The sequence below is a fragment of the Myripristis murdjan genome, chromosome 19 (genome assembly GCF_902150065.1).
Source record: "Myripristis murdjan chromosome 19, fMyrMur1.1, whole genome shotgun sequence".
NCBI classification, from domain to species: domain Eukaryota; kingdom Metazoa; phylum Chordata; class Actinopteri; order Holocentriformes; family Holocentridae; genus Myripristis; species Myripristis murdjan.
Window position 1 is genome coordinate 14,418,119 of NC_043998.1, and position 14,277 is coordinate 14,432,395.

The 14,277-nt window shown below is 44.5% G+C and overlaps 1 protein-coding gene across 1 annotated transcript; it reads right to left on the bottom strand.

Annotated features, from left to right (window-relative positions):
- Positions 1-10,985: 10,985 nt before the first annotated feature.
- On the bottom strand, positions 10,986-13,357 carry foxj1b (forkhead box J1b). The gene is made up of 2 exons (XM_030078157.1): positions 12,681-13,357; positions 10,986-11,918 (listed from the first exon to the last, which is right to left on the bottom strand). The coding sequence occupies exons 1-2, from the start codon at positions 13,269-13,271 to the stop codon at positions 11,025-11,027; spliced, it is 1,485 nt and encodes a 494-aa protein (XP_029934017.1). The 5' UTR covers positions 13,272-13,357; the 3' UTR covers positions 10,986-11,024.
- Between the last annotated feature and the right edge of the window lie 920 nt (positions 13,358-14,277).

Below are 14,277 nucleotides of genomic sequence, written 5' to 3' on the forward strand. Positions count from 1 at the left end.
CAATATGAATAAATAATAAAAAAATTTTTAAAACATATATTTAAGTTTAAAGTTTAACCAAAAAAGTTTAAGCAAAAATGAACAAAATTATTTGAAACATGTTTTAAAAAAAATGTTTTTAAATGTGAAAAAATATATTTTTAATATAAAAAAATTAAAAGAAAAGTTGATGTGGATGAGAGTCCGCACTCTGACAAAAAATAAAACCGCATCTGTCAAAGTGCTGACTTTTAAATGTTTTTGAAATTAATAAAGGGAATTTAATTTCAGTGTCCAGTGACTTTGGCTGCTGCTTTAATTTTACTAACAAAAAGCTAATACGGCTTTGGTCAATAAATTTCTATCTACAATGATTCTAGCTTGCTGCTGGGCCACAAAAATGCCTGCTTAGTGAGCTGTCATTGGCCAATCTGTTATCTTTGTATAAATATGACAAAAAAGTATGAAGAAGAGAAAGAGTGACTACAACTTGTAATTATCAGGCCATTACTGCTGGCTAACAAGTTAGAATGAACAATTGTTTGTAATCAGATTATATAAGATATGTGAAAATCTTCTTTTGTTCATACGCAAACAAGTGTCAAAACGTCAGAAAATATTTTGATGGAATTAGGAAAACCCCATTCATGTCTCCCATGAATACATGACGTTTTGATCCAGCCGCTGTGAACACGCTAACCAGTGACGACATGGCTTCTGATGCCTATGGCACTAAGCGCACAGGAGCGATGATCTGCTCTATTGGCTGGACAGAGAGACGGAGGGAGGAGAGAAGGGCTGAGGTATCTTCAGAAAGAGCTGCGTCTGATGGATCATGACATAAAAGACTCTTGCATGTATGTCAGTTGCATCTGTGACCCCTGCATGCATCCCCTGTGAGAGAGTGTGTGTGTGTTGCTTTGCACCACTCCCCCGGTGAGCCAGATGCCTCACAAAGCAAATCGCAGCTAATCAAATAAGAGCCCTCAGACCTAGGGAGAAGAATGGTGGAGCAGTGTATGTGTGTGTGTGTGTGTGTGTGTGTGTGTGTGTGTTTGCCTTGGGAGGGTGGTGGTTGAGGCACTTTCAGTGGCTTCAAGAGGTCTTAGATAGTAGGTGGGGGTGGAAGCACACACACACACACAGGTGCACAAGCTTACATCTGTCACTCACAAACACACACACACACACACACACACACACATACACACGCATATATACAGTACATACAGGAAGTGTAAAAATGAGGAAGTGAGGAAGGGTTGTAGCATCAAAAACAGGCAGGAAATACAGAGTCCTCCTGGGGTCAACTGAGAAAAAGAAAGGAAAACTGTATTCTCTGCACAGATTTAGTGTATGCGTGTGTGTTGTGGCCATGGATTTTTCAATTGTGCCTCTCGAGGGCATGGAGTCATGATTTGCGGGCATGGTTTACAAAACCATAAGCACTGATTCGTAATCCGAGGGCATGGATTATGAATCTGAGAGCACAATTTGTTAACCGAGAATTCAGATTAACTTTTTTTTCTCAGCTGACCCCAGGGGGACTCCGTATGGTTTCCTGCCTGTTCTGTTTTAGGTTAGGGTTAGTATTGGCAACCTATATATTTTTTCCAGTGTCTTTTCATAGATACATTTCATCCTGAGTTGCTCCCATATATATATCTTTGGTCTATGATAGATAGTCCACTCCACAAGTTATTTTGTATTAAAAGTGTTACAAGTTTCAACCAAAAATTCACAACAATCTGCTGCCTCAAGAGGAAAAAGTTTCATATTATGGCTGCACCCGGGTGGTATGTTTTTTGCCTGTGAGTCGTGGAGCTGCACGGTGAGCGTAGCAGGAGTTTTCTGGCCGGGAAACAGGGCGAGCAGCAGGCCAGATTGAGGAGGTTGGTCCAGACTTGTTTTCTGCTCCACTCCCTGGCACCGACATTGACGCTGTGTGAGTGGCAGAGCTCCAGCTCCGTCCTGGCTCTCTTCACACACCCTCGTCCGTGCTCACCCCCTGACACGCTGCCCTCTGGCTGGCCCTCTGTGTGTGGGCATGTGTGTGTGCGTATGAAGGTGTGAGTGTGTGCTGATGCATGTGCTTGCGTCTCTGCGTGTGTACATATGTAATTGTGCCTGTGAGTACGTGTGCATGCTCATTTGCGACTCTGCATGTGTGTGTGTGTGTGTGTGTGTGTGCCTGTGCCAGCTGTGTGCCCTCCACCTCCCTCCTCCTGTCTGCCTGCTGGACAATCAGCCTCTCCCTGAGACCACAGAGACCGAAGGCACAGGGCAAGAATGTCTTTCAGTGGCTTTGAGTGGTGATGCCAAGACCCCCACCCCACCACCATTACCACACATACACACACACACACACACACACTCACACACACACACACACACACACAAACAAGGCAAGCCAAACAATTCCACATATACGCTGATACATGCAGATTGCTTTGTTCATCAGTATGTGTGCAGCAGTATGTGTGTCCTTCTTTCAAAAACCTTCATTTACAAAGGCAGACTTTACTGAGCATGCATTCTCTTTTCATCAGTGTCCTGCCTCACGTTCATTCACTTACAAACCTTCACAAACTCCCCACAAACTGCTCCTGTTGCAGCTGTACTATTGCAAGTGAGACTGCTGCGTGTCTTGCCTAAGTTTACCTCAGCAGTAGCTCTCAAGACCTGCAATGAGAGGCTGTAATCCACAGAGGTCACAGGCATCCAGAATTACACTGTGACACCATTACCAATCTGTTGCCAGGGCTCTGGACACAGAGGGACGTATTTTCATGGCAGAGTGTTAGGCATTAAAACCCGGCGAAATCCTCTCTGGGGTGTGGCCAATTTATTTTCGCAATTTTCGACTCCGGCGTTGTCTTGGTGATAAGCGCCGTCCTGGCGTTATCTGGGGAGAGGGGGTTGGCACAGGAGTTAATGCCATTAGTAGGAGGAATACATTTTAAAGTTTTGGTGATTTTAAGCAAAGGCCAGTAGAATCAGTTTCTCTCATTTCCCTTTAAAAACAGTGCACTCCTGGCTACATGACACACACCAGCAAAAGAGGCACAGTCCATTCAGAATAGATGATTGTATGACTATAAACCACCCAAACATGAATATATACTGCACAAATATGCCCTTTATGAGGTGAATTTACTTATTTTCTGGAGATTAGTGATGGGAACTATGGCCCTTTGACAGAAACCGGCTCCTAAGGCTTCATTCCTTTCGAAGAGCTGTTCAAACGGCCGGCTCTTTTGAACATGGGAGGTTGCTGCTTTAAATTATAGTTTTGATTTGCAGATATTGCACTCTGCTTTATCATTGCCTTTACTGGGGTATTCCAAATGCTGTTGTGTTTTCAAGTATTTCTCATTTTCTTCTCTTTGTTTTCTCCAAACAGGTCATCCACCTCTGAGTCTGATTGCTGTACCCCGATTCCAGTAATACCCTCCCCTCCTCTGCCTCTGATTGGCTAGTACTCATGACCTCTGTTGGTTTATGTTGGTTAAGGTAACGGTTAGGGTTAGGCTTAGCCAATCAGAGGAGTGGGGGTGGGTCTTTCCAGTATCCGGGTGGGCGTTGTGGCTGCTCTTAGTCACTTCACGTAAAGGGGAGTGGATTAGGGCAGGCAGTAAAATTTGGACACAGTGATAAAAAGAACAGCTTTCAACTACAACTCAGCTCCCATCTTTTGATGAGACAAGACAAACCAGGACAGTACTGTATGTTATGACCCCACACAAAATGATACGGCATGATATCATGCAATGCAATGACATTACAATGACTCAATAGAAAATTGATACAATATAAGATGGCACGCCAAAGACAAGGAGCTTTGCAGCATAGAAGACAAAACATGACACAGAGCTCATGATGATACAACACCATATGGCCCAGTATGATATAAGATGGTACAGCACAACACAGTGCCGTGCAATAGGATACAAAACAATAAAACATGACAAGAAATGGTATGGTTTGTCACAACACAAAGTCTGAAACATGAGACAGAATGAATCAATAAAACACAGTATGCAAGGATATAATACAACACAAAAAACAACATGACTCAATAAGATACATGATACAAGGATATAATGTGATATGAGGTGAGGTGCGGTGAGTTGAGGTGATGCATTAATATATGATAAAAGACCAACACAATGGCACGATATGAGACAATATGATATGATGCCTTGCAATGCCAACACGACATGCTATTGAAAAGAAATTACGCAACGTGATTGCTGCGGTACAATAAGGCATCTTACAGTACAACATAGCGTGACAAGCACAAAACAAGAGTGCACAATCATACTCAAGAGTGGACGACGTTTACAACCGATCACTTTTGTAGCCCGAGCAATGCCAGAAAATGAAGTGTGAGATGCTTTCAGCAATGGGGAGTATATGAAGTGTGCATTTTTCATCAGGTTGACCTCACTCTACTTCGCCTTTGCAGCAGCAACACTGTTACTGAGGTACAGGCGGACAGGCTCTCCTCTTCCTCTGTGTGGTCAAGAAAAATGTACAGCTTAAGGTCCCTGATGGGAGAGGCACTCTGAGCACTTAGGAGCATGACGGATCTGATGGAAATGGCTACAATGCGGCTGGACCCCGCAGTGTAAGTCGCAATCTTGCATGCGTTTCCCCCATGTTCCATCAATCTCTGCATCAATCTCTCCTCCGGGTCTCATAAAAGAGACACAGAGGAAAGACAGGGTGACCTAAGCCGTGAGCAGTCCTACGGGGCTGAATAGAACCTATTTAACCTTAAATAGCCTCTACATGTCTTCATAATTACCACTTATGAGCGTGCAGTTGTGTTTGTGCTCCCTTGTACGCCTGCATTTGTGTGTGCTACATGCCCTGAATAAATTAAATTAGCACATCAAAACTGAAACAAAAATCTAGAGGGTGCATGTGTGGGTTTGAGGTGGGTTGGCAAATTGTAAACCAGGTCTTCATTGCTTGAGTCTCCATTTGGTTAAATAAAAATTATGGACCAAAACTCAACCATTAAGGCTTTTGTTGAATGCTGCTGCTGCTGCTGCTGCTGCTGCAAAAAATCATTCAATACAATTACTTGAAATAGATGCACAATAATGAGTATGTTGTTATTATATTTAGACATAAGCATCTGCTTACTTTGACCAATTACACAAGTAGGATAGACTTTGATAATAGTCTCTGTTTAACAAAAGAAAACCCTTCCACTATACTACATCTCAGTCCTTTTATTCTAATTTGCCATCCGTAGTTCCTTTCAAAAAGGCACAGGCAATCTAAATGGAAACCTGATTAGCATTTCATGCATAAACAACAGCCTTTTGGAAAGTCTATTGAGTTGCATTTCCTGCCTTGGCCCCTCCCCTTCTATCCAGCCAATCTGGACGGGACACATTAATAGATGGTTAGACCGCTGAATATCCATCCACACTTTTTCCCTTATCAATATGTCATGAGGGCTTGGAAACCAGAGATGGAGGACAATTTCCAGACAGTTTCTCGGCCATGAGTTAAGACTCATCTCAACTCTTCAGCTCTGCCAGTCCCATCTGTTGGTGCGTCATTACAAATGCATCCTGTGCAACCGAGCTTTGATCAAATCCATGGAACTTTATTTTAAATTCTAGCAGACATCCGAAAGTTTCCAAAGATACCAAATATGTGCTGCTGAATTACTGGGAAATGTGTAGAAACTAATGCACTAGACATCTAGATATTTTCTATTTGATGTGAAAAAACAGTGTCATCTTGGGCTTGGATAGTAACTACCCAGGCGTAGCTTCAGTGAAGTGTTGCAGCAACGGTTGTACGATATCGAAAATGTGTTTTTTTCTAACTTTAAAGCTACTTAAGGGGAGATTAGGGGGAATTTCAGAGTTCAAGGAGCCAAACTAGGTGCTAATTTTTTGAAAACTACAACAAATGTAAAAATTCCATGATCCCTTCCTGGACTGAGAGCACAAATCAGGAAACGTCTCATTGTAAATAAACCAAACAAGTACTTGTTTACTCCCTTCCAGTTCATAGATATTTGTACTGAGTTTAAGGGTTATCAATGTGATCTAACAGTTATCTATACTTGTAATCACTTGCGCTCAGGGGTTCCTCAGGGGCTATAAAACAGGCTTAGGGCGTTTTCCCGCTGCCACACTATGCTTTGTGTTGCGATGAGGGATCTAATTAGTGAGGGACCCCCTTCGTGTGTCTTCTATCTGCCGTTCCCCATGAAGAATAGGTCTGTCTCTATCCCCAATAAATAGGGAGTTGAACCTTCTTTCTATCTCGCACCAGGCGGGGTGCTTCTTAGCAAAGCTGGGTGCCCCTGTTTATGCCCGACTCTAATCAGGAGCAGCCCAGAGGGTGCCATGAGGGTAATAAAACACCAAAAACGCCTCTTCTTGTCTCTGTTTCTATCTCTGCCCCCCTCTGTCTCAGTCATCAACCCGCCCAACACCCATACGTATGCACACACACACTCATGACAGATGCAGAGGGTACCGAAGGGGGGGGTTATAAACCATTATAAGCCAGGTTAGTCTGCTCCTACAGTGACAGCCGAGCTTGTTCCTCCTTCTGTGGCCAGGTCCGCGTGCTGGGCAGGCCCTGCCTCTCATCCACCATGCTGAATAGAGCCATGGGGCTCTGGCTCCATAGAGATAGTGTTATCTAGCCCGCCACGGGGCTCCAATCGCAGCCGTGTACACACACACTCAACAGGGAGCACACACATCAGCGCGCACGCAGACAAAGAAACCCCATGCACCAACACAAACATTACGGGCTCATAATGTGAGTGCACACAAATGCACGTGCACACACTGGCAGGTAAACAGAGACTAATGTGCAAGTTCACACACATACACGCACACACACTCTTGTGTGTACCTCTCAACCCTCTCGGCCACCAAACTTGACAGTGATAGTGACGCTGCAAAGACGGGATTAAAAGATTTTCCTTGTCTAACTCTTTCGCAATTGTTGTACTAGTAGGAGAGATGAATAACAGGTTGTCAGATTTATTGTCACTGGTACAAAACAATCCATAGCTGTCATACAAACTGCCACTTTATAATTTGGAGTGATTTTCTCTGTTGTCAGCAGTCACACGCCTCGCCTCTCTCTGGCTGTAGTCCCTGCTGTTTTTAGGAATCTGAGTTATTCCACCCATTCCTGGAGAGATCTCCACACATGACCTGTCGCCGCTGGGAGCCGTGAGCCAGAGGGACGGGATAAGCCGCATTTCTCCCCTTTTTCCTCCACATTTTCAATTAAAAAGAGATTTGAGGTGGAAAAGCACGTTTTCATACGGGGCATGGGACCAAAACCCTGAAAAAGGGAGAGCTGTGGTTTTAGGTTTTGAGGGCATGTTGCAACAACTTCGAAATATGTCTGTTTCTATGAACCCACACTCCCATCCAGCTCAGCAGAACGGCCTGGTGGATGCAGGAGCTGCTACATGTTGAGTGGGCCGCCCATGTGGATGCATGGCCTCAAGCTAGATAGCTGTATGAGACAAGTGGAGAGCGGACAGCAGTTTTGAAACCCCGCTGCAGAACCTTGATTCTGCCACTGCCTTAGGCACATCTGTACTCCTTTCACCATTTCAACCTACACATCCCATATTTGCTAAGTGCTTCATCAGTGGCCCTACATTAGAGAAAAATGTGTTTGGGATTGTACATCGCCCCCAAATATGGATTGCAATATAAACGTTGTGGATTTGCATTTGGCATAGGAGTGTTGTTCAGGCTGTATTTTAGGAACACTTATTTTGATATGATGTGTGTTGATTGGAGATTTCATACACTCACTCATGGGGCTGATTTGGCTCTGGGGCAGTTGTTCAAAAGTATCTGAGTGTGTCAAATTCACTCCGGTGCAGTGTTGCTATTTATGAGTTGTTCTAAGGACCAATGCTGTGGAATTACTCGAAAAAAAAGTAATCAAATAAAAGTTCTCATTACATTCTATGCATTTTAATGACATTACAAATAGTTTCTTTCTAAAAAGTAATGTGATTACTAACCACTTTTTCCTTGCATTACTTTCTTAAACCCAAATCAGGCCCTTGCCAGAGGGAGTTTTTGCAAAGATGGACTCCAAATCATCTTCAGTGCTGATCTAGTATCAGTTGAGCTTAGTAACCCCTTTAACTCTGCTGCCACAATCAGTCAGCTTGTCAATACAAATGTGTGCTGCCCATCCAAGCTTTGTTCAAACCCACAGAACATAATTTGAAATTCTAGTGGAGATCCCAAGGTTTCCAAAGATACCAAATATGTCCTGCTGAACCTAAGGAAAAGTGCATAAAATGGTAGACAACACATCTAGATATTCTCTATTTGATGTGTTGCTGCAGCTATGAAACAGGGGCATCTTACTTTGAAGCTAGTTAAGGATACATTTATGGGTCAATCAAAGTTCATTGGGTTTAGATTTTAATAAACTTATATAAAAATCCAGTCCTAGACCAGCAGTCTTGGTGCATCTGTGATAACATAAACAGATTATCACGGCAGCTGATTCTATTATGGGGCAGTTGGCAAAAGTATCAAGTTACTTTGTAATTTTCAACTGCCAACACTGGTAAGGAGTAATTTATTATTATACTCTGCATCTTCCAGTTCCTCTTCATCACTCTCCTTCTGTATTTCACCACAGCAGAGCCTTGAAACATTATCAAATGGACTTCACTGGGTTCATGGCTGTGGCATGCCTGAGCCTGCCCAGCTCTCTCTACCCACACCCCCCTTTCTCGAAATGCCCCCTCCTTCCCTCAGACCAAAGATCACAGCGACCTCAGACACTCAAGGTGAGGCAAAGCATCTATGGCCTGTATGGCAAAGCAGCTGTTATGAGTGTTTGAATAATGACTATTGCAACTCTGAGAAAGACCAGACGTGATCACGTGTGCAACCCTTCATCTCTTTATTTTACATACCTCTGACGACAACATTGCATTGCAGTCCATCATTACTTTGTATGTGTTTGAATCTCTGATTTTTCTCAGTGGCGCACAAAGGATAAACACCTGTTGCTTTGTTTTTGAATGACACCATTTATTGCATCAAGGCGTGATTGCATTTTCGAAAACAGCTTAAAAAAAGTACAAATGGAAAATAATAAGGTGAGATCAAAGAGCTCATATCAAATTTGATCCTATGATACAAAGAGAAAATCTGGCCTTTAAGGAGTTGGATTCCTGTATCAGCATATCACTTAGCCCCCCCACCCTCAACCCCCCCAACCGCCCGAAAAAAAAACAACAGAGTTCTACAACATCATTCTCATACATAATCTTCAAATTCAGATTTGTGAAAACAAACCATACACATTAAAAAGACATACACCAAAGTAATCAACAAAGACAAAAGGAAATCCATCACCCAGTGACAGAATACACAGCTGTTTATGTAGTTCTCCCTCTTGCTTCTTTTCTTATTTGTCAACATGGAAACACCAATGAACTGCATATCCCTTATCAACAGTTTGGCGGAACATATAATCAACAAATGCCCAGTTAAGAATATTTGGAAAAGATGACAGTAGTAGTACGAGCAAACAAAACTTCGGGTTGATTTATCGCAGTGTTGACCTCATGGCAAATAAAATTGATATGGACTGTTATACTCATCATTGCATTATGGTCAGTAAACAGAAAACAACATGTAGATCAATTTAATACCATAAAAAAGAAAACTATAAATTCTGGAAAAAAAAAAGCTGTCTTGCTTTCCTAAATCTGCTGCCTATCAAAGTGCATAATGTTTTATTTCATGACCGGCAAGAAGGCGATCAGTTTCAGGTCTGCTCCTCTTTTTGCTTTGCAATACATAACTGTAGACATGTGGCAAATGCTTATGCCCAGCTCAGTGATATATACTTCAGTGAATATATATATTAAATTGACTATGTGACAAAGTCATAAGTGACTGATTGCTAGTCTCAAACTAGGAATTTACAATTTTCTCATCTTCATCTCACTGACATTTGATAATTTGGGATCAAATAAAACACAAAGACTTCATCTGTCATCGTCACACAACATAGATCATTGAGATAAATGCCAAAATGTCATTGCATGTCGGTAAAAAGAGTGTTTGATGCTAATGTAGCAAAAATACAAGTCCGTATGTCTTCTCAGTCCCACCGTTACAGTGCTTGTTTGTAGAGAGAGTGCCATTTCAAGGAGGGTGGCTGTGGTTGACATAACTATTTTGTTTTTTGCATCGAATCCCTCCAAAAGTCCTTATCTGTCCCAGTGATAGATGGATCAAAATCCCATCTGTAGCTCATAGCACTCATTTCAGCACATTCTCTGATAACCCATGTTTGACTTCTTGTAGTTCTTGCAATTGCAACTTAAAGGAAAATTACGGTGCTTTTTAAAGTTTGTGCAAGTGGTTTGGGTGGATCCCTGCTGGGGTCTACACACAGTCAGCGTAGTTGGAGAAATCAGGGTTTGTTTTCCAGTCTTCAGAAGAGGCCATCTGCTGCCATTCGTTCTTCTGCAGTGTGAAAAACATCTTCCAACGACTTGACAATTGTCCGAACAAGACAATCCTTCAGCGTAAACATGAAGCCTTAGTTTGGTTTTGTCAAAAGTTTCTGTTTTATTGTTATTTCATTGGGCCTGAGTTCAGTGCTTTCATACCGCCAGACATCCACAGGCATAAACGTAAGCCTGCACCAGAAAATAATCCCTCTATAAAACACATCACCTTACCAACTTTATCTGCACATCCAAGACTTGTTATATAGGGTATCTTCTAAAGCTAGGCAGCAGTTAATTTCTAGCTAGGTTTGACACCATAATGTTTGTATTTAGAAAAAAATGAGTAAAAGAGTGAGTAAAGAAAATCTGATTACCTATGCCATGCATTGAAAATGATTGGGGAAATGGTTACTAGACATAGACAGAAGTAAGTAGGGTGTAACTCTAAATGACTCCTTTGAGGACATGTAATCAGTGATGTTGTTGTCATTGGATGCTAATATGATTAGAAGTCAGGGAGCTTAGGGTTCAAAGGTCACAGATAGGCCTCGACCCTTTCCCATGGCTGCATCTCTGTGAAGAAGCCCTCACACAGACCGAAGCCCTGATCCAGAGTCAGAGGAATCACCTGCGCCTCCTCCTTAATCTCCTCCCAGGGCTGCAGCACCACCTCCTCGGACTGCTCCGGAAATAGTGTGGAGGGCTCCTCAAACTGCTGCAGGGAGTGATGGGATTGGAGCAGCTGGTCCTGGTCCAGGTGCTGATGGTGCTGGTGCTGATGCTGCTGCGGGATGTGGAGCTCTCCCATGCTAACCGGACACTCCATGGATGCCGCGCTCAGGTCCATGTAGCCGTAGGACTGGGGGTGGCTCGGTGCCTGGCTCTGACTCAGGACGTCCCCCCCACCTCCACACCACCTCCCCAGCCCGGCTGTGTGCTGCCTCCCCTGCAGGGACGCCTCCATCTCGCAGCCCAGTGAGCTCAGCGCCGTGTTGATGTCCAAGTCCTCGAAGTTGCTGCAGTTCCCGCTGAGGACATCGTCGAAAACAGACGCCAGGTCGAAGTCACCCCTCAGGACGTCAGCACTGTGGGCCTCTGTTGCTAACAGAGGGGACTTGGTCATCCGCAATGCCTTAGTGTTGCTTTTGGTGGACATGTGCTTACGTTTGCCACCACCTTGGAAAGAGCAGCCATTTTGGGTGCCGTGGTACCCTGTTTCGCGACCTTGCAGCAGCTTGCTCTGTCTGTGGGTGCCACTGCTGCTGCTATAGTGGTTCGCAGACATCCTCCTGCGCTTGAAGATGCCGTTGACGAACATGTCGGCGTACTGGGGATCGATCTGCCAGAAGCCTCCTTTCCCAGGCTCGTCTTTCTGCCTGGGGACCTTCATGAAACACTTGTTCAGCGACAGGTTGTGGCGAATCGAGTTCTATTGGGAAGATTTAAGGAAAACAAAACAAAACAAAAAAGCACATGGAACATAACACTGTCAGCTTTTTTCATTTGAGTTAAACAACATTTAAGTTAATCATGCAAAATGTGTGTCAGTCTGTCTTTGTAAGGGAGATGGGGGGTGGGGGGGTGTATTGTTGTTGTTTGTATAGGAAAGCAAATGCACTTAATGAGGCTTTCTAGTAACACACAGCATTTCAAACATGATCAGCTGTGCTTAGCTGCCAGCTCTCTCAGGAAACCTCATTAATACACACACACACACACACAGAGAGAGAGAGAGAGAGAGAGAGAGAGAGAGAGAGAGAGAGTCTTCTCCACCCCCACCCGGTACACTTGTCACTATTCCCTTCAGACAAAACCCTGTATGAGTGCTCTCTTGGAAGATGGAAATTTCAGAGACAAGGGAGACACTGGCATTAAAAAACACTTGTCATCAAAGAAGAAAAAGAACAAAAAAATGACTTCATTTACTTATAGACCAGAAGCTAATTTGCTTGTCTTCTTTTATTTCAAGTGTACTTATTTTATACTGCATATATAATTAATATAATGTTTTTTTTTCTCCTCCTTTGTCCCACATAAGCTACAGATCCTTTTACATAGGGTCTTGTCTGATGTCCTATAAAGCAGGGGTATCTGGTGGTGACATTGCTGTCCCACGGTCACCCTCCTCTCCCTCGCCATTTATCTAACTCATCAATAATAGAAAGAGACTCAGTTAGACGGTCTCGGTTACCTGCCAGCTGGGCTCTGCGTGTCTGTAGTAGCAGAAATTCTCCGTGATCCAGTTATAGATGGTGGACAGAGTCACTTTGGGCTGCTTGCTGGCCTGCATGGCCATGCAGATGAGCGAGGCGTACGAATAGGGCGGCTTGACTTTTGGGTTGGTTTTGTAGTCGACCTCGACCGGCGGGCTCGTCTGGACCGGGATATGCGGGTAGCCGCTCCCGGTTTGTGCGTAATTGGCAAGCCGCGGGTCCGTGGTGCAATCGCTGCCGGAGGTAACGGGGCTTCCGAGGTACAGAGGCATCCCGGTGGCGGCGGTGTCCCCGGCAGGAGGGCTGGACGGGGAGTCGGTGCCACCTCTGGGAAAGCCGAGCCGCTTTAAATACAGCAGGTGCTGCGGAGAGGACGGACAGCCGGTTCCGGCACCGCTGGGCCGCTCTGGATCCGCGCTGAGGATGGAGAAATTCTGGAGCCAGTGGAGGCTGGTCAGGCTGTCGTCCAGGTGGACAGAGTCAGGCCCGGTGCCCGGTTCCTCTGGATGAAGCGTCAGCCATTTCTCCTTAAACTTATTGGCGATGTCGGGGCTCATTAGGACTGGCATCCTGGCTTCGTGCGCGCAGTGAGGACTGGGGATGTCTAAAGTCTTTTCAAATCGGCATTGAAAGTTTAGCAAAACCTTGGCTCAGTTTGGCTCGGGTCGGAGGGGGGACAAGCAAAGAAAATTAAAATGAAACAAAAGGAGAGGAAAAAAGACGGAATTGTTTTTCTAAGGCAAAAAAAAAAAAAAAAAAACTCTTTAGCCTGGAGGGGAGGTAAAATTACGCACAGATGCAACAGAGCTCGTCCAAAATAGTAATAAATGACCCCAGCAAATCCAAGATGAGCTACCTCGGCTGTGTTTGGCAGGTGATGCTGCGTGTCCACCTGTTGCAGCGGCCGGTGCGTCCCTGCTCTCCTCTCCAAGGTCTCAGCGGCGCATCCAGAGTCTGCGCAACAAGTGCAGTGGGGGGAGGGCGAGTAGCATCCAGCACTTCATATGGAGGAGAAAGAAAAAAAAACGCCACTTTTAGACTAGATCCATGTCGACACGGGCCAACTATAATCCTTTTCCACACGGTCTTTTCTGCAAGTAGTTTCAGGATAGGAGGACTAGAATGAAAACATGAGAATATGTGGAGGTTGTAAAATAGTCGCCCGTAAAGCTGGAGAGACCGCCCACCATCCCTTTAAACATCGATTGTGTCTGTGATTGGTTGGCTCCCCTGTCCTTGCTTCTCCAGGTTTCACTTGAGTATCTCTCGCTCGCTCTCTCTCTCTCTCTCTCTCACACACACACACACACACACACAAACACACGCACACACGCACGCATACAGACAGGAGGAGGAGGAGGGGCACTCAAATCAACACTGAGGCGAATGAATGCACCACAATAGAGGTACAATGACAGCAATAAGAACAGCCAGTTTCTCCACGCCTCTCCGACTATAAGCTCTCTGTTCGTCCCGGAAACAGGCTGATATGTGACCGCTGTGGAGCGCGTTACCGCCCCCCAACCGGCGCTGAGAAAGTCGCGCCACACGTCCCGCTTGAAATGCACTTTTGCA

What these genes read in the sequence shown, in the direction of transcription:
- foxj1b (XM_030078157.1), bottom strand. Translation starts at nt 13,271, where the DNA reads ATGCCAGTCCTAATGAGCCCCGACATCGCCAATAAGTTTAAGGAGAAA. An exon ending in ACGCAGAGCCCAGCTGGCAG is followed by an intron (nt 11,919 to 12,680) that starts GTAACCGAGACC and finishes TCTTCCCAATAG; the next exon opens with AACTCGATTCGCCACAACCT.